Raw genomic sequence first — 19,513 nt, forward strand, 5'->3', positions numbered from 1 at the left:
GGAACACATGTCACACTGAGGTTTGGCTTCAGATGTCCACTTGCAATAACAGCAATTGAGATTTGGTTTAATTTGGTTTAACCTAAATTCAGAACAGACCAGGTGCTGTTAGTCTAACACACAAAGAGCTTACATGTGGTATTTTATTAATTCTCTAACAAAATAACCAATTTACAGTAACTGTTTTGAGGTACTAGTGTAAAACACATTGTTTACTCAGACTAATTGACAAGAACATGTTATTTAGATTGCAGTTAGTCATTCCTGAAATTCCTGTCTGGGTGAGGAAAACATATGGTACTAACTGGTGTTAATCAACTGAAAATGGTTAAATTCAAAATTTCATATGCATTTCACTGATTTAACAACTGAAGGGTTCAAAGACAGTACTTCATTGAAACCACAAGCGCATCAGGTTGAGCAATACACCATCCACTGACTGGAAGTGAAAATACCAACTGCATCTCTCTATTAAAGGACTGGCACAACTCTACCTGTATCTGGGTTTAGTTGGACAGATTCCTGCCCAAATTACAGAAGCATGTAGAAATAATAGAGTTCCCTTTTCTGAGCCAAAGGTGTGATATTCAGGATAAAGTTGAAGGAGGCAACAATATGCCTTGAAGAGGTCTTCACACTGAAGCACCTAATACTTCACATGCCCTCGTGTAAGCAACTCACCTCAACTTGAATAGTAATCACTCGCACACTTGTGGCACGCAAAGTGCTTTTAAGGAATAATAGGTTCAATTTCTGGTTGACACATAAAACAATAAAACACACACAATAATGGTTTGTGAAAAGGACAGCACGTACTAAATGCAGTATTATACTACAAACAAGGTACCCTGAAAGCAATCATAAAGCTTGGCCTTAAGAAACAGACAAAATTTGATAAAATAGCCCTTCATACTTTCTGAATTTTTCTTGTGTGTCACAAGATTCTGATAAATCTTTGCTGTGAGCTATTTAACATAACTGCTTATTCTAATATTTCAAAAGAATACGAGTCATTTTATAAAACAAACTTTGCATGACTTCTCTAAACTGCAGCATTTTGCCTTATTTTTCCATTAACAAAGTTCTTGATTTTCAGGAACCAAATACAACCTTACCAGAAAACAGTCAAAGCTTTAAAAATATCTGTCACTTTTTAAACTCTTTATCTTGTATTAACCAAAAACAGTCAGTCATAAAAAGTTAAAACTGTATGAAAGCTCACAGGGCAATGGTTTCTGTGAATAGAAGACGATGCTTCCAGACAGCATTTGTCTTGTCCATGCTGTTTTGGAGGTGCATGTATCACCAACAGAGATAGGTTTTCACTGAAGATCCTGAATGCAGATTACAAAAAGTGTTATATCTGATTCTGATAGATTATATTCCTCTAATGTATAAAGCTAAATGCCAGTTACTGTGAAAAGAAGGTATTAGACTAAAATGGTGTATTTAATATTTTTTTTATTTTAAAACATAGAACTTTGCAGGCCAAAGACCTTTAGGAAAAACAATTTCACAGGAAGCACTACTAACAGCTGTAGACGGTGCCTTCAGGCTGACATTTTTCTTTCAAGAAGGTAACATTACTTTGAGAACTGTTTTTGCAAGGCAGAAGTGTTGCTTTCTGAAAGTCACAAGAGAGTAAAAACACACCACCCACTTCGTGTTCATGCCTCTGTCTGCTAACAGTAAAATAACACCAAGTACTCTGTTTGTACTCTGTCTACCAAAAGGTACAGCTTTCACATAAACACACATGTATATCAGCAAAAGCCCATGACAGATTTGCTTACATGCGCTGTTTTAAACTATCAAAAACCTACATCAAATGAAACATACATACCTTTAGTATACTTGTTTAGTGTGCTGTATGACTAAAAGAAATACAATATTCTTGAAACATTGAATCTGAACATGTTAACGTAGCTGCAACCCATAATGAAGAGATTTTTATTTAACATAAAGCTAGACTATTTAATACTACAGTAACAAAATCATTGTGTAGTTAACAATCAGAAACAGCTGACAAAGGTTACATAAAGCTGAAAGGCAATATTTAATTCTGATGGCACTTCTACAGAATGACAAAGTTTTGCAGCACGCACATACAACACAAAGTTAAAAGGCTCAAATCCTGGAAGAAATACAGGCATGTGTTTTCAAGGGAAAATTGTGATATTTTTTTTGTCTTCACATTTACTTTCTTTAGAGTATTTTTGGTTTAACTTGCCACTAACCTCCAGAGCCTCCTACAAGACTGAATCAGCACCGAAGCTAACTGCTAGCAAGATTAGATTGGAGGACTTCATCAACCTCCTGCTCCCAACTTTCTTTCTCTGATCAGGATGCTGGAAGAATCTATCTAAATTGATTTCTAAATTCAAATCTTCATTGTGCAGTAGCAAAAATAGCTGAGCTGTTTACCCTCAGTCTCTGCCAGCTCTGCATGGGTCTGTTATTGAGCTGCAAACACTGAAGACATTTTGAGGACATTGTATTTTCTCTAGAAATAGGCGATAAAACATCCACACATTTTGACTGACTCAGACAGCCTTTGAATCGAGACAGACGCAATCAGCCTTCACAGAGCTTACACACAGGAGAAATTCTCCAGCAATCTCAAAATCCCTCACAAAAATGTGCTGTTCTACATGAACAACTGGCCGAAAGGTGGTGGCACAAAAGTCTCACTTCCATCTGTCCATTTGCAAAGAGTTTAAATTAGCTCAAAATCTAGCCTTCTTCTTCCTGAAATTAACACTTAGAACAGCATTATCATGATCAAAACTATCCTGTAGTAGTTTTGTGCTGCCTTTTTTATTTGTCACCTATTAGAATCCACCCTTACTGTTTCTACTGTGCTGTATTTACAACATGGGATTATTCAGGCTTTGTTACAGAGAAGAAAAAAAAAAAAAAAAACAGAAAGAAAGAAAAAATTCTTACGGTTCTAAAAGCTCTCACTAAAATATCAATCATCAGTTTCACATTCATGATCCATTCTTTTATAGGGTCTTTCAAGCAATTGCAGAAGCCCCTTTTTATAAGTTATTTTGCATTTGCTGGTTAATTCCATATAATATTTGTTGGTATAAATGTTCTACAACTGTTGTCTTGTGGGTAAAAAGAAGCACAGGAGCTGTTAGCATCTAACTTGACACCAAAAGCAATCTTCTATCTGACCCATAGATTTAATTAACTTTAAATAAGCCGCACAGGAAACCAGCACAAGCCAGTATATTCCTATAGAAAGACTATGGGCTGCAGAGTACAGAGTATGGTAAGGTTTGTTCACCCAATTAAGCATTAGGAAGTCACTCCACAACGTGGAATTTTACTGAAAATGGTTTGCTCTGCTCTGAAGCATGAGCTAACTCATTCTTCAGGTACCTGTTGGGAAATAAGATGAGTTGGTCTGCCAAGCACTGAGAATTCATCTTTTATGGTATTTTTAAGTCTTTAGGAATACTAGTTCCTAGTGGCATCACAGATGTGTGCAAGTCTGGAACTACCCTGCCTGTCATGCTTGTCAAGAAAAACATACTGCCTTGATGTAGTCTTAGTTTTCTTATAGTTGGTATGGAAACTGACTTAACTCAAAATCATTACACAGACATGTCTTTGTAACTACATGCAGAAGACAAACACACAAAAGCTAATTTTTAAAAACCCTACACCTACTTAGCCCTTGGCAATAACAAAATTCTGATAAATTCTTCATTTTTCTTTTCGAAACCATACTCAGGATATAAATTTTCTTCTGTTGCCACACAAGTTGTAGGTGCTCAGTGTTTCCAGAACTGTAGTGTTTTTAGTCATGAGATCAGCGCAGAAATATGCAGGTTTACTTCAAAGCTCAGATCCATAGCTGTCACCATCAGGCTCTTATAAGAGGAAAAACACTGCTTTGCATTTTCACTTGTGACTTAGCGATAACAAGAAAGTATACCATAAGGTGTATGTGCCTTTGTGTCCCCTTTCTGAAAGCAGCAGCTCTGTGAATGAATCTCTATGTACAGGATCTCATGTGCACAGAACCACAGAATGGTTTGGGTTGGAAGATGCTTAGACCTTAAGGATCATACAATTCCAACCTCTCTGCCATGGGCAGGGGCACTTCCCACTAGACCAGGTTACTCAAAGCCCCATCCAGTCCGGCCTTGAACACTTCCAGGGATGGGACATCCACAACTTCTTGGGGCAAACTGATCCAGTGCCTCACCACCCTCACAGTAAAGAATTCCTTCCTAATTTTCCTTTCATCAGTTCCTAACGGTCTTAATTCCAATGAAAATACATTCGTAGAGCTTGAGTCACAGCTGACCCATGGCTCATAGGGACCAATGTTAAAGTCTGCCTGAAATATGATCCTGTGCAAAAAGCCTTGTGCTAAAGTCTTAAGCCACACAAAAAGTAGAGAGAAAGAGCATGGATGTGTAAATCTGCATAAGATCCCTGGAAAGGATCACAGAAATCTGCTCCTGTAACTTTATTTCAAGGACTAAATAGTCTTCCTTCTGATTGTTCATATTCCAAAACTGCAGAGATGAATTTGGAGAAAGCTGCACATACCTTTGGAGCATCACTTATTAACTGGAATGAGACAGTGGAGTTGCTGAATTACACATCAGCTTGGTTATGACAAAACCTATGTTTCTATGTAAAAGCATAAGGCCCCAGAGAGACACTTGTGTGGCTTGTATTTAAAGTTGGCCCTACACGTGAAGTTCTGAGAGAAAAAGAGTATCAGTTCTCTTGAAAACAAAAATGCTGATATTAAAATAAACATTTACAATGGAAGAAAAAGAAAACCACAACTATTTAAAGTGCCAGAATAAAATCTATACAGGTCTCATTTTCACACTTAAAATGTTATAAACACCCAGAGTATGATATAACTGAATAAGATTTTTTTCACTGTGTTCACAAGAATTAATCTATCTCTGGTATGAAAGTCCATTAAAATTTATACCAAATAGGCCAAACCAAGCAAATATTTCAAGATTACAAATAATAAGTGGCACATTTTCAAAAAACTTCAAATTCCAAACTATAAATTTGTATGATATCCATTTCTAAGTAACAACATATGCACGCTCCCATGCCTTCATAAAGAAGTGTCAGTAAAGCCCAAGGGATTGCTAGAGTACTGTTCCGTGCAACTTTCACATTGCAGTTAGAAAATCCAATTTCCTGCAAGGACATATTTAAAAGGATGCTGTGTGAGACTGGCACATCTTCAGATTATTGCTATTTCCTACAACTGTAAATAAGCACCAATTACTGGAATTGTTTTCAAACCTCAACACTCTGCAACATTCATAGAATCATAGAATCAGCTAGGTTGGAAAAGACCTTTAAGATCATCAATGATTTAGGCTATATTAAACATCCATCAAGATAAACTGTATCATCTGCTATCTGTGTTAAAAAAAACATTCTAGATGCAATAATTCTACCTCCATCAGCAGGACTACAGCGTGGGTTCCTCAGTGCTCTGCAAATTTTGCCAAATCTGTATGATCTTGTACTGCATGCACCTTTTTTTTTTTTTATCAGAAGCATTAAAATAGTTTATAAAATAATAAATAAGCCTCCTATAACTCTAAAAACCACACTGAACACAAACTCCATTTGGAGTGATAATTGCTGTTCACATTATTGTGAGATCTGAGGTATTCTTGAAGAGAGAAGGCACCAGTGAAGTTGCTGGATCTGGATGTACTGCATCATAGGAACATATTCAGTTAACACCCTATTGAAGAAAAAGACACATTTCAGTACAACTCGTTTTTATTAAACCTCTAAATTGTCTTGGCTTCTAGATGGGCACACATTCAATACTGTTTGACATCCCTCACTTCAGTATTACCTCTTAGCTACCTCTCTGGATTTTGAAAGGCACAGAGCCAGCAGGTACATATCTAACTGTCTGTTGTGTAGGGAAGAGAACAAGTTTTACTTACTATAGAACCAGCCACAATAAATGCAACCAGAAGAGAGAACTCATGACAGTGGTCTGAGTAGAGTGAAAAAACAGCTCTCCTTTAGGTCACAAATTGCAGTCTTTTTCCACACACAGGGAAGAAAGGGGCTACCAAATTTAAAAGTAAGTATTTGGACTAGTATTTTAGCATCAAAGACCTTCAGCGTGTTGTCTTCTTACTCAGTCATTCAAGGGCTTAATGTGAAAACCATGAGTCATTATGAACTACTATGCCCACTTACTCAGGCTTCTATTCCTCGGGGTGAAGGACTGCGGCTTCGAGACAACTGTAAGACACACAGAAAAGGAAACTCTGTTCTCAAGAATTGTACCCAAGAAAGGTACCTGAGGACCCATCAATATTCAGAAAATTTGCATGTATATCAGTGCAGCTCCTCTGCTACAAAGCCAAATTCAATAACTTTTTAGTTTTTCTTTCACACCCTACACACACATAGGTCTTACCCAAAACCTCTCACATTTTCAATACTCACATTTTAAGTCAATTGGTGTCAATTTAATAAGATGGGCCAAGAATTAGAAAAATATACATGATTTTTACAGAAATAATTAAAAATATAACGTAACTATACATTATGCATGCAAGGTTTCACATATCTTGTTAGTACCAGTACCACCTCAGCTTTTCCCCTCCTGCCCTACACTGATTTTCTGCTCCTTAGAGGCATAAGAGTATAAATTTAGATTGTTAGTTCCAGGAGGCAGGGACTATGTGCTGTATAATATGCTGCCAGTTCAGCTTTGCCTCCTCCAAGATCCACCAAAGGCATTTATTTATTCCCAATGTTAAAATGTACACATGGCACATCAGCATTTTTAAAAGGTTGCCTATGTTCTGAGTTTAAAATACTTGACGCTGTTTGTACTACAGGCATTCAGCTGGGACTTACGTGATGAGCTAGAAGAGGACTGGTGCTACGGCTTCTGCTGCAGCTTCGACTTCTGTTTGTGTTTCTGCTTCTACTTCTGCAAGACCACTGCAAGAGAAGAGTTTGACAAACCTTTTGAAAGAGGGCATTTAACAAAGGCACACTCAGGAAGCAGACTTGCCATGCTGCAGACAAGGCCTGGGGACAGACAGTAAACACAAACTTTCTCCTTAGAACAGGCTCTGCCAAAAATCATACATCCGCACAATGAATTTATTAAGGCAAATGGAACTATTCATTCTAAATACAGGGTAAAGCACTAAAACCTAGCTATATTTGATATACACAACCCCAGTCAAATTCTTAATTGTTCCCTCTGTATTTTTTTAGATTTTAGGGCAGTGTTTAATTCCAATTACTCCCCTTATCATGTTTCTTAACAAAAGTACATACCAGAGCTCCTCTCTTAGTGACTGCTTTTCCCTTCACAATAACAATATCGTTTTCCATCAGTGCAGGCCATACATGATAGGCCACCAAGGCAGCTGTGAAATCAGAGTCAAAACTACGATGGTACCTGTTGAAACACAGAGAACAAGAAATGTCTGCATGTAAGTGCTGAAAGACAAATACGATGCTTCAAGTCATCAATGCTGATAAAAAGCAGAATCCCAGCTACAGCCCAAACATCTTTCTTGAAAACATATCCCTATCACAACAGTATAAAGCTAACCTGTAAAACAAAAAAAAAAACCAATACATTTGTAAACCAGACATAGCAGAATATGCTATTTATACTGAGAGATACTCCAATAAAGTCATCTCACATTTCAGAAGGCCATTAGAACATATTCTTGCCTAAGCCCCACACAGGCCAGAGTCCTTGCATCCACTGACATTAAATCTCCTGAGCAGCATTTGGAAGGCATAGTCATTCCATCGTCCTGAAATACCTTGCTAGAACAAGACCCCTATAAAGGATATTACAGAAATACTCTACCTCAACTATAAAGTTACATCATGGTATCTTACAAGACATAAGAGACAATTTCATTAGCAAGATGCTCAGACATAAATAATGAAACGGTGACTTTTTCAGCTAAGAAAAATAATTTTGAAGGCCTGTGTTCACATGATATATATATTATCTCCCTCAGTCTGCTATATTTGACTAATGATACATATTTGGTTTTGTGGATTCAAACTCAATACCAAATAGCTGAAAGAAAAAATATGAATGGATCTATACATTAGTAATGAGTATACAATAGCAAATGATATAAAACAATGTTGTAAAGAGAGGCATGAAGCTCTGTATGGAGAAAGGTATAGGGTATGAGATGTTTGGCCAGCCCTTTTAGAGAATCCTATCAGACATAACTAATAGAGCTATTTTAATTCCTACAAATTTTGCTAAATGTTTGTGTACCACATATATATGCTATATATGTAAACATGCTACATATTTACCTATACAGATGGATTGATGTGTGCAGCAGCACATATGAACTCATTAGAGCTGGTGTTTGAAGCCCCTACACACCAAGTAGGTGAAGAAAGCATTCCAAGACTACATCGTAGCATTACTGCCTTCTTAATTCAGTCAGTAGCTCTGGGTATCAAATAGTATTTGGACAGCATCATTACGTAGTCACATGAGTGTGCACTCTCTTGTTGATGGGTTACTTTTATCTTTTCTATTTTAGTTCTGTCTTCTTAAGCTCTTCTTTACCTGGGTTCCATCTTCATCATCATCGCCATTAGTATTAGTATTATAAACCTCCTTATTGGTATGGCTTTTCTTGCTTTTGAAAGCAATTTTTTTTTTTTTTGAGCAATCAATCCCTTTATTTTTCTTGAAGGTATGGAAGTACCCTATGGTTCTCTGCCAGCTAACAAAGCAGCCAGCCCTGACCCTATAGAGAGGATTTTTTAAAAAATCCTGTTTTAAAATGGCATTTTTCTTTTTGCTCAGCTCTAAACCAGAAGAGATAAAAGCGTATTAAGATCCATATGTTGTACAGCAGTCACAGGATACATAGTGACGATCCTGTTATCAGACACCAACTGTCAGATCTCAGCTAACACAACTTTGACAAAATGGGCTAGAAAGAAGGAACAAAGATGCACACATTTTCTAAACACTGGAGGCAGGCAGAGACTGAACAGTGAAAGGATAGCTGAAAATTTTCCTCTTAAATGATAAATTAAATATGAGCCAGAAACTGAAGTTTTCCAGGAAATTGCTTTGCTATTCATCAAAAGAATCTGCTAACAATGGTCCACATCCTGGCATTTTTACACCACCACAATCCTTAAAGACATACACCAAATTCACTACAGATCATGAATATGTGCCCCAATATGTTCAGCAGTCTCAAACCTTTCTGTTTATGAGGAAAGAAGAGGCTATATAACCTGAGGGATTTTTTTTTAATAGTACAAATTTAACTGAAAATAAGGAGTTCTTACTTGGTCTCACTGAAAAGTTCTCCGTCAATCCCAAAGGCAATATCAAGAGGAGGAACAAGTGTCTGCATTGAAAAAGCCACACGGCACAACTCTCGAATCAAAGTGCTGATCACAATGAAATCAGTTTCTGATGGAAATGAAATCTTTGGGTTGATGTTCATGGAGCGAATTACTTCCTGAAAATAAACAATTGAGTGTTTGTGCTCACTAATACGTTTGTTCAATTGCAAATATGGAAATCCCTCTTAAATATGCCTCTCAACTTTCTACATTTAAAAATCAGTATAAGAAGCTCCCAACAATGTTGTCTTAGGCTATTCCAGAAAATACTAGCTTCAGAAAGAATGTGCTGTTATTTTGGTATTGAGGTATGAGCTATATCATTGACATAAATCTTAGAAAGGAGATGCTGCTCTTCAGTAGAGCACACAATTTAAGAAAAATATGAAATTTAGCTTACATTCATTTGATTAAGACACTTACAGTGTATCTTGTCCAAAATATTATTCTGGCAGACAGAGACATTATAGTCACAGGCAAATAAAACAAGTGATTACTGAGCCATACCACAATATTATTGTGGAAAATAAACTGCTACAAGACATAAAATTAATTCAATAAACTCTTTTACTTCTTCAGGTTACAATGCATTTCCAGTTTACACACTCCAAATTTATTAGCTACTGAAATAGATTAACACATCACTTCCCCACTGCCCTTGACTTACATTGACACTGGCTTGAACATCATACAGATCCTCATGGTCAACTATATAATCCAGGACAGTATCTTCAAGTGATTCAGGTCCCGTGTGACCGAGAGACAGAGTGTCTGTTACACGTAGTTTGAACTGCCTGTAGGCCATCTTTGCTGCATGAAAAGACTCCTGCAAACATGAAGAATATCTAGTTAAATCCAGGAGACTGAGATTAATTTTTTAATCCATTATCTGAGAAGAAGAACTTAATCCAATATTACTATTGTAAGGAGGAATATAAAACACTGCTGTAAAATTGAAGGTTAGAAATAGTACCCATCTGTGAGGACTTCTCTGGTTAAACTGTGATTTATTTGCAGAAGATGGGATTGAAAAGCTCCCCATCTAACCTTCTATTTTTATGTAGGATTCCATCACACCCCCACAATCAATGAAATCATATTCAAAGTTATCAAGAGCAGAATTCAGTAACAGCATTTTATTTGCTACAGCCTAACACAACAGACAGGAGAGCACCTCTTTTCTGTTGGGAAGAAAGGTTGAATTGGAAACTGTAAACTGAATGACAGCTGTGGGAAAAAACCTTCAGTAAGTTAATGTGTACAACCCCAAGCACATTTAAGAAACACACTGCCTCTCTGACAAAGGTATGTACTACATCAATTCTACAGAACAGAAGATTAAGTACAGAAAAATAAAATCAAGTTTCTTCAGACTGAGCTCTCAGGAAGTGTGAGGTATCTAGGTAATTTCAAGGGACCAAATAAAATCAGAAAAGCACATAGCTACAGGCAAGAGGGAACATCATATGGAAAGACTTTTTGCTGTCTAAAATGTGGTATTCCCGAAAGACTTCATCTATATTAGGCAGTGTTGTTTAGTGCAGGAATCATCCACCTTTCAGAGCCATTGAGTCTTCATATGTACCCCTTTTAACACCTGTAGTGTAGATCACTGACCCTGTTCTAATGTTGGAACAGGACAGTCAGAACTCAATTCAGAGTTTGATGTATAAGTGTGAGGGAAAGAAAGGAAAATCAAAACGTAAAAAAGATGTTTTCTTCTCCATACTTCACAGAAATGCTAATTTACACACCATTTAATCCAATCCAGCCATAATATTTTATAAAATCACAGAATCAACTAGGTTGGAAAAGACCTTTAAGATCATCAAGTCCAACCATGACCCCAGGACTGCCAATACCATCACTAAACCATATCACTGAGGGCCTCATCTACACAGTTTCTTAACACTTTCAGGGATGGTGATTCCACCACTTCCCTGGGCAGCCTCTTCCAATACCTGATCACCCTCTGGTGAAGAAATTTTCCCTAATGTCCAATCTACCCCCCCCAGTGCAGCTTGAGGCCATTTTCTGCTGTGCTATTGCTTGTTACTTGGGAGAAGAGACCAACTCCACCTCACTACAACCTCCTGTCAGGTAGTTGTAGAGAGCGGTAAGGTCCCCCCTGAGCTTTCTTTTCTCCAGAGTAAACAACCCCAGTTTCCTCAGCTGTTCCTTACCGGGCTTGTGCTCCACACCCTTCAACAGCTCCGTTGCCCTTTTCTGGACCCGCTCTAGCCCCTCAATGTCCCTCTTATAGGGAGAGGCCCAGAACTGAACACAGGATTCAAGACATGGCCTCACCGGTGCCCAGTACAGGGGGATGATCACTGCCCTGGCCCTGCTGGCCACGCTATTGCTGATACAGGCCAGCATGCCATTAGCCTTATTGGCTGCCTGGGCACAAGTTGGCTCATGTTCAGCAGCCGTCAGTCAGCACCCCCAGGTCCTTTTCTGCTGAGCAGCTTTCCAGCCGCTCTTCCCCAATCTTGTAGCATTGCATGGGGTTGCTGTGATCCTTCTGGCCTGTAAAACAAGGATTATTTTTCTTACCACAGCTGCAATGTATATTATCCTGTGTACCATCTCCACGTCACTGATGTATGCCTTTAAAAAGGTCTCTGCATCCAAGCGTCTATGATCATAAATGTCACCAAAGCGAGTTATCAAGCAAGCACGCCGGGAAGCGTTTGTGCGCCTGGCTCGGCCAGGTGAGCGGCTCCTCAGGGGAAGTGCACTGAATGACTTGTTCTCTCTGTGCCTTGGGGAAGGAGAGCGCCTCCGTGCAAGCCTATGACAGACATATAAAGAAGCATGAGACCACTTCACCATCCTCAGATGATTTTGTCATGTGCACAGCTTTCTGTCAATTTAATTATTACCAGAGTAGGCTAAGATTACATAATTAAAATAGTAAAGCTGCAGCTGGTTAGTTTAATATGAAGGCAATTGTGTCAATACATTTTATGGGCCAGAGCCTGAGCAATAAAATTAAAGTAACTCCTAAAATGTCTACACCCAAGTACTTTGTCCTGGGGAAACAAACTTTTAACTAGTAACACTTCAGAAATTTGTTCCTCTTTCAGTATCACTGAGGAGCTGTAAAATCAAACAAGTGAGACTATAACAAGTTCTGCCCTGCAATGGTACAGTATTCAAAGAGGACTTAAAAGACCTAACCATCTCTTTTTATCCTGTACAGTTGCTCTCAAAGTATTTGGTAAAGCTGTTCTTTGCTGTTTTGCCAGACACTTAACATAGCTGCCTGAAATTAAAATATTGGGGCACTAGGACAAATCAGTTAAAGAGCTTATGTTCCTTCATAGCAAAGTAAAAAAGCTTTTTTTTTGTTTATACTTCAATTTCAAGTGAGGAGGGAATTCATGCTGCCTAAAATAAACAATTTCTGATTCGGTAACTTCTCTGAATAACGCCTCTACCTGCTTTGGAGAAGAGACCTCTCAGCATCCAGGATAGAAATCTTATCCTTCAGCATTTGAATCTGATGCTCATAGTCGTTCAGACAATCTAACTTCTTCTGGGCATCCTTCTCTTGGGCACGGGAAACCTTCAGACTTAACCAAACAGAATAAAGTCAGTCACAAGATGTCCTTCTACCAAAGAAGGAACCATCTGTCAATTAATGCTCATCAGATACAAAGAACAAAAAAGGAGAAATATGAAATATTGAGCAAGTTCCACATGCTGAAATATAGGCAAATCAAGAGTTAAAAAAATATACCCTAAATCATTACTCCTAATCACACTTTAAAATGTAAAAATGTACTGCGGCAGGAGACTGGACACACTCCACCTTGTGTTACAGGGGCCATCACTGGTTGGCATTTGGTGTCCTTGTACTAGTTCTAGTTCAGATGACGAGGTCTAAGAAAAAAGTGGTTTCCTTCTCATATTTAAGATGTTAACTAAATCAGCTCAATTTCCTTTCCTACAGTTTAAGACTCTAGATATTTTCTTATATCAGGCTCTCGGATTTGGCTTTTTTTGCTTTCCTGGAGTATATTAGTCAGCCAAAGGATATCACCAATGAGAGATGACCTTTGAAGGTCCCTTCCAACCCAAACTATTCTATGATTCTATTTTAGTCAAGTAATATCAAAAGCTAACGATTCTTCTCCTGCTTTCAAGAGAAGCAGTGTTTCTTAAACACTGGCAGACAACCAGTCAAGCAAGTTTATCTCTGTCCTTTACTAAGGGCTAAAGAATTCTAATCTACAGAACGAGTGGGAAAGGAAAGGAGATTTGGGAAGATGAGTTCTTGAGATAGAAATGGTGGAAAATCATTAGGTACCAAAAAAAAAAAAGCCAAAAACCCCTATGTAACACACAGCACGCTGTATATTATTCCCTTAAATTTCCATGACAGACAATGCAGTATTAATAACTATAAAACAGAGAGGAAAAATAAGAAATAACCATTTCACTGCTGTATTATGTTTTTTTTATATTTACCCCTATTTACATGGGGACTTTCATTGAAAGTTAATGGTAAGTTTATCTCACTGCTGTGAGAACTACAAAGCTTCCATCTTTCCATCATGACAGCAGATAGTGATTACAAACAGATGCTTAATTGTGGGTCTGCCTTTATCAGAAAGGGTAAGAAAAAAAGGAAAAAAAATACACAATAGGAGAGCACATGACAGACAGAAAGCAGCAAAAATACCCGCTTCTTTCATTGTCATATAGAGAACATGAGAAAAGCTGCTGCTGAAAAGGAATGTTTCTGTGCTGGTTTTGGCTGGGTTAGAGTTAATTTTCTTCATAGTAGCTGGTATGGGGCTATGTTTCTGATTTGTGCTGGAAACTGTTGATAACACAGGGATGTTTCAGCTACTGCTGAGCAGTGCTTACACAGAATCAAGGCCTTTTCTGTTCCTCACCTCACCCCACCCCACAACGAGCAGGCTGCAGATGCACAAGGAGTTGGGAGGGGACGCAGCTGGGATAGCTGATCCCAACTGACCAAGGGCATACTCTTACTATAAGGTGTCATACCCAGCATATAAAGCTGGGGGAAGAGGAAGGAAGGGGAGGACTTCAGAGTGATAGCATTTGTCTTCCCAAGTAACCATTACACATGATGAAGCCCTGCTGTCCTGGAGGTGGCTGAACACCTGCCTGCAATGGGAATCGGAATTAGAGAATGGTTCGGGCTGCAAGGGATGATAAAGATCACCCAGTTCCAGCCCCCTGCCATGGGCAGGGACTCCTTCCATTAGACCAGGTTGCTCACAGCCCCACCCAGCCTGGCCTTGAACACTGCCAGGGATGGGGCAGCCACAACTTCTTGGGGCAACCTGTGCCAGTGCCTCACCTCCTTCACAGTAAAGAAATTTTCCCTTTAATCTAAACCTACCCTCTTTCAGTTTAAAGTCATTCCCCCTTGTCTTATCCCTACCTGCCCTTGCAGAAAGTTCCTCTCCACCTTTCCTGTAAGCCCCCTTTCCTGTAACCCCCTGGAAGGCTGCTCAAAGATCTTCCCAGAGCCTTCTCCTCTCCAGGCTGAACAACCCCACCTTTGCTGTGCTTGTGCAGGGCTTTTGCTTTCCCTGTTATACTGTCTTTATCTCAACCCAAGAGTCTTCTCTTACTCTTTTGATTCTTTTCCCCATCCCACCGAAGGGGGAGTGAGTGAGTAGCTGTGTAGTGCTTAGTTGTCAGCTACTGTTTAACCACGTCATTTTCTTAATAAGAAAAACCAAATACGAAAAGGAAAAAAACATCAACTGTAAGACAGACACATTTGTAAACTACCAATACTGACTTCCATGCTAGTTAAATCTATGCAGTATTTGAGTTTCCCCTGGTTTACAGTTCATTCACTCTACTGCTAAATAATATCATCTTTCTGTTCAGGTTAAAGAGATGCAGATGCTACAAACGGAAAGAAAAATAATGGGAACAAACAAGGCAAAATATAGCTCTTAGAAAAATCAGAGCAGTTTTTATAACCCACCTTTATTTTAAGGTTATAACTAGTGTTTTGAACTCTACCATCCAACCATTTAAAAATAAAATGGGCATCTTCAGCCAGTTTCTCAGGAGAAAACACAACAGCCTTGATAATTCATGTGAAGTGTCTGCTTAATCCTGTTTCAATCCCTTCAGTTTTAAACAGTTAACAATAAAACCGTCACAGTTCCTCCAGCCCTTGGGCTAAGCCCAACTCTTTATCCATATTGTCTTGAATTTCAAAGCAAGAACAACTCCACCCATGTAATTTTTGGCCAGATATGTGTTTAACCTATTTTAAGAGCCCCCTGTCACAGCAACACTACAAGGTCTTGAGGTAACTGATTTAAGATACCGTATTTGCTATTACTAATTACAAACTCTCTTCCTGCCAATCTGTATAAAAGGTCCCCTAGATGGCAGATAAAAAAAAAAACAAAACAAACACTCCTCTTAATTTCATTTAATTCAAAGTGAGTCATCTGGCTTTAAGTTTGTTTAGATCTTGGCACAAATCTAAGCAGCCTGATAGTAAGCTTCCATTTATAATCATACTAATAGGATTTTGTTCACTATGTACATAACAACAGTTTTTAGTAAACTTTGTTTTCTCTTCCAATTACTTTTAAATGTTGATCATTATTAATTTAAAAAATATTTTCCCTCATAAGTCTGTAGCAAATACCTAAATCCTGTTGTAATTAATATCCTGATATAAAAAAAGAAAACATGCTTTTTTAGTAAAAAAAAAAATAGTAGAATTTAACTATATTGAGGATTGATTGTAGAATTTAATCATATTGAGTCTAGACCACACTTGCTCTAATAACCCAGGAGGCTAAGATGTCTAGCAAAACATGCATTAAGTATGAGACAGAATACAGACAAGAGGAATGAGATTATCAGCTATTCCAAAAGTCTCAGAAAGCATATTTACACAGATGCAAAGGATACTCCTGGCAAACTGTTCCTTATGTAAAAAAAAATAATAATCCTGCCCTAAGTGCCACAGATCAGTCCTGACCTCACACGCTTTATGGCAGGGATGCCATCCAGAGGGACCTGGACGCACTTGTGAGGTGGGCTGATGCCAAACTCCTGAAGTTCAACCAAGCCAAGTGCAAGGTCCTGCACCTGGGTCAGAGCAATCCCAGGCACAGCTACAGGCTGGGCAGAGAAGAGATTCAGAGCAGCCCTGCGGAGAAGGACTTGGGGGGGCTGGTCAATAAGAAATTGAACATGAGTCAGCTTCAGTGTGCACTCACAGCCCAGAAAGCCAACCGTATACTGGGCTGCATCAAAAGGAGCGTGACCAGCAGGTCGAAGGAGGTGACCCTGCACCTCTGCTCTGCTCTTGTGAGACCCCACTTGAAGTACTGTGTGCAGTTCTGGTGTCCTCAACATGAAAAGGATATAGAGCTGTTGGAGCAAGTCCAGAGGAGGGCCATGAGGCTGGAGCACCTCTCATACGAAGATAGGCTGAGAAAGTTGAGGCTGTTCAGTCTGGAGAAGAAAAGCTGTATGGAGACCTCAGAGCAGCCTTCCAGCATCTGAAGGGAGCCCATAAGAATACCAGAAAGGGACTCTTCATCAGGGACTGTAGCAATAGGACAAGGTGTGATGGGTTCAAACTTAAACAGGGGGAGTTCAGGTTAGATATAAGGAAGAAGTTCTTTACTGTGAGGGTGGTGAGGCATTGAATTAAGTTGCCTAATGAAGTTGTGAATGTTCCATCCCTGGCAGTGCTCAAGGCCATGCTGGACAGAGCCTTGGCCAACATGGCCTAGTGTGAGGCATCCCTGACCATGGCCGGGTGGTTGGAACTAGACGATCTTAAGGTCCTTTCCCACCCAAACCATTCTGTGATTCTATGATTCTGGTTTGACAAGCAGGTGAAGACTATGCAATTCTGATTTCACCCAATTAATAGGGTTCAGATTTGGCAAAGATGATTCACAGAACATGAAAAATAGCAACTTTGCTTCAACCAAAAGCTGAACTCCTGAGCAGAAGATGCAAATGTAGAGTGCCAGCTAAACTGAGAGTAAACATGAACCATACCTATGTGGAGATAACAGAATTCCTGAATTCATGGGGGGACAAGAAAATTTTATTCTTCTGTTAGTAGTCCAAATGGCAACACAAACTTCTGTCCAGTGTGCATTAAGACCTACACACGAGAACTGCAAGATGTTTTATTCCCTACTAATAGTTCTAATCAGGAAGACAGCAGTCAGGTTATATCTAAGAATCAAGGAATTATATGAGCTCGTTTATACCCAACAAATCAAAAGAGCCCATTTTATGGGAATATATGTTTATACCCCACATCCAAAACTTAAAATCCAAAGTGATTAAAACTTGCTAGGAAAGTCCATGGATGAAATCTGACAATTAGCATTATTCTAGAAGATAAACATCCAGAGATGAACAAGTGACATGCAACTTGATATTGGAAGTAGAAATGTCTATGGAAGTAGAAACTAATGGCTTGAAGGCTTTTTTGTTTACTTGTCTTTATTAGGAGTAGCTCATCCTCATCCTCTCAGTTGCTCCAAAAAGAAAGAAACCTGTGGACAATTATATCCTTTCCTACAGTGTAAGCAGCAAAGTTTCTTCCATTTTTAGGAGCAGCAATGTAGTTCAATGAAAAGGCTGCAAGCACTTGTTTAACAAATATGACTACAATTGTGTTGTTGAAATGACAGTTTTCACATGCTGTTGAAATTAATTCAACTACCATTGTGTTCTTTTCTGATAATATAAGAAAAGAACAAACAACCATGGGCTACATTTCGTAACAGTGAAGAATTATTACTGCTTTTAGAGCCACAAAAGGAAATTAGTTTTAGGAACCCCTGTGTCAAAATGGGAAGGTAGCTGCACCCACACTGATCCAGATTAACTTCCCAGATGTGACTAACACATTTAGAAACTCAAACCAACATTTTTAAGTTAGAGACGTCAACATTACTCATAGACATTTCTCCTGTGCAGAGGCAAAAGGATTTAGTAAAAATGGTCTAAAAGTAAAAGCCACACAAACAACTTTGTCTTAATATAGACAAACTGAAGTGTTTTTTATTTAACATGATCTCTGCTTCCAGGAGCATCATTGGAAACTGCAAACAATGATTTCCAGCTACATTCAGAATATGGTTCTCTCCTATTTAACTTCATCTACAGGATTCAAATGCTATCAAGCTGTTAGTTTCAAAATTACTTCTTCCTCAAGCCTAAAGAAAAAAAGGATAGAAGTTCAGCCGTAAGGGTTCTTCTCACATGGATCTACTTATGCTAATTCTCTCTATAACACCAAGAAACAAAGCTACGTGTTAAGAAGCTAAAGATACTTTTTGCTATAGCATAGGACAGCTTAGAATAAACTCAGGAACCTGCTCAGATAAATGACAGACCATGTCTCTGCATGCTGACTTTCTGCCACAAATATCCCAAGACTCAAGTTTTTCTTACACTGTTTTTAGCTGAGTAATTTCATCTGCTGCTGCCAAAAAAGTAGTGGCTGATTTCATCTGCTGCTGCCAAAAAAGTAGTGGCTGATTTGGTCTTTGTGTCTTCAAGAGCCAACTGGGTTTTTGCCAGACTGCAAGAAAAATTGATAACCTGCATGGTAAAGGCAGTGATTCTACCTAAGAATTTAATATGACAAACTGACTAGTCAAGCTGACCAAGTCCGTACCAATTTAACAGATGAAAACAATCACAGTGGGCTTTGTGCAGACTATCAGCACACAAATAGCTTATAAAAAGTCATATCTGACTATGCAATAACAGAAATATTTTATGAAAAAACAGTATTTTTCATTACGACTCAATTCTAGTTTCTCCATCCATTTCAACAATTTACATTGTTCAGAATGACTTCACTGTCCATACATGTGGTCCATTCACTGGGACGTGAATTATATTTCTCCTGCACCTGTCCCCTGCAAGCCAAAAACTACACCACCACAACTCCATACAGCATCACCTTGAAAGGATGAGCTCTGAAACCTCCACATGATTTCATCTCCAACAATTACCTCTTCCCAACCCTCTGCCTTCCAGACTCCTACTTCTGCAAACCACAGCCAACACACCTCTGACCTGAGTGCACAGAGAAATA

The 19,513-nt window shown here is 38.7% G+C and overlaps 1 protein-coding gene across 3 annotated transcripts in view; it reads right to left on the reverse strand.

Moving 5' to 3' along the window:
• Nucleotides 1-5,633: 5,633 nt before the first annotated feature.
• SPATA18 (spermatogenesis associated 18) overlaps nt 5,634-19,513 on the reverse strand; it is an 85,352-nt gene continuing 71,472 nt past the window's right edge. For all 3 annotated transcript variants that reach the window (XM_062607269.1, XM_062607261.1, XM_062607251.1), the window contains 7 exons: nt 12,852-12,986; nt 11,965-12,202; nt 10,076-10,234; nt 9,349-9,524; nt 7,330-7,453; nt 6,898-6,984; nt 5,634-6,273 (listed from right to left, as the gene is read on the reverse strand). In XM_062607269.1, the coding sequence (XP_062463253.1) occupies nt 6,229-6,273; nt 6,898-6,984; nt 7,330-7,453; nt 9,349-9,524; nt 10,076-10,234; nt 11,965-12,202; nt 12,852-12,986 (964 nt within the window). In that variant the 3' untranslated portion in view covers nt 5,634-6,228. The remainder of the gene's footprint in view (nt 6,274-6,897; nt 6,985-7,329; nt 7,454-9,348; nt 9,525-10,075; nt 10,235-11,964; nt 12,203-12,851; nt 12,987-19,513) is intronic.

The sequence above is a fragment of the Pezoporus occidentalis genome, unplaced genomic scaffold (assembly GCF_034315485.1).
Source record: "Pezoporus occidentalis ecotype Australia unplaced genomic scaffold, CSIRO_AGI_Poc_V1 ctg1, whole genome shotgun sequence".
Classification (NCBI taxonomy): domain Eukaryota; kingdom Metazoa; phylum Chordata; class Aves; order Psittaciformes; family Psittacidae; genus Pezoporus; species Pezoporus occidentalis.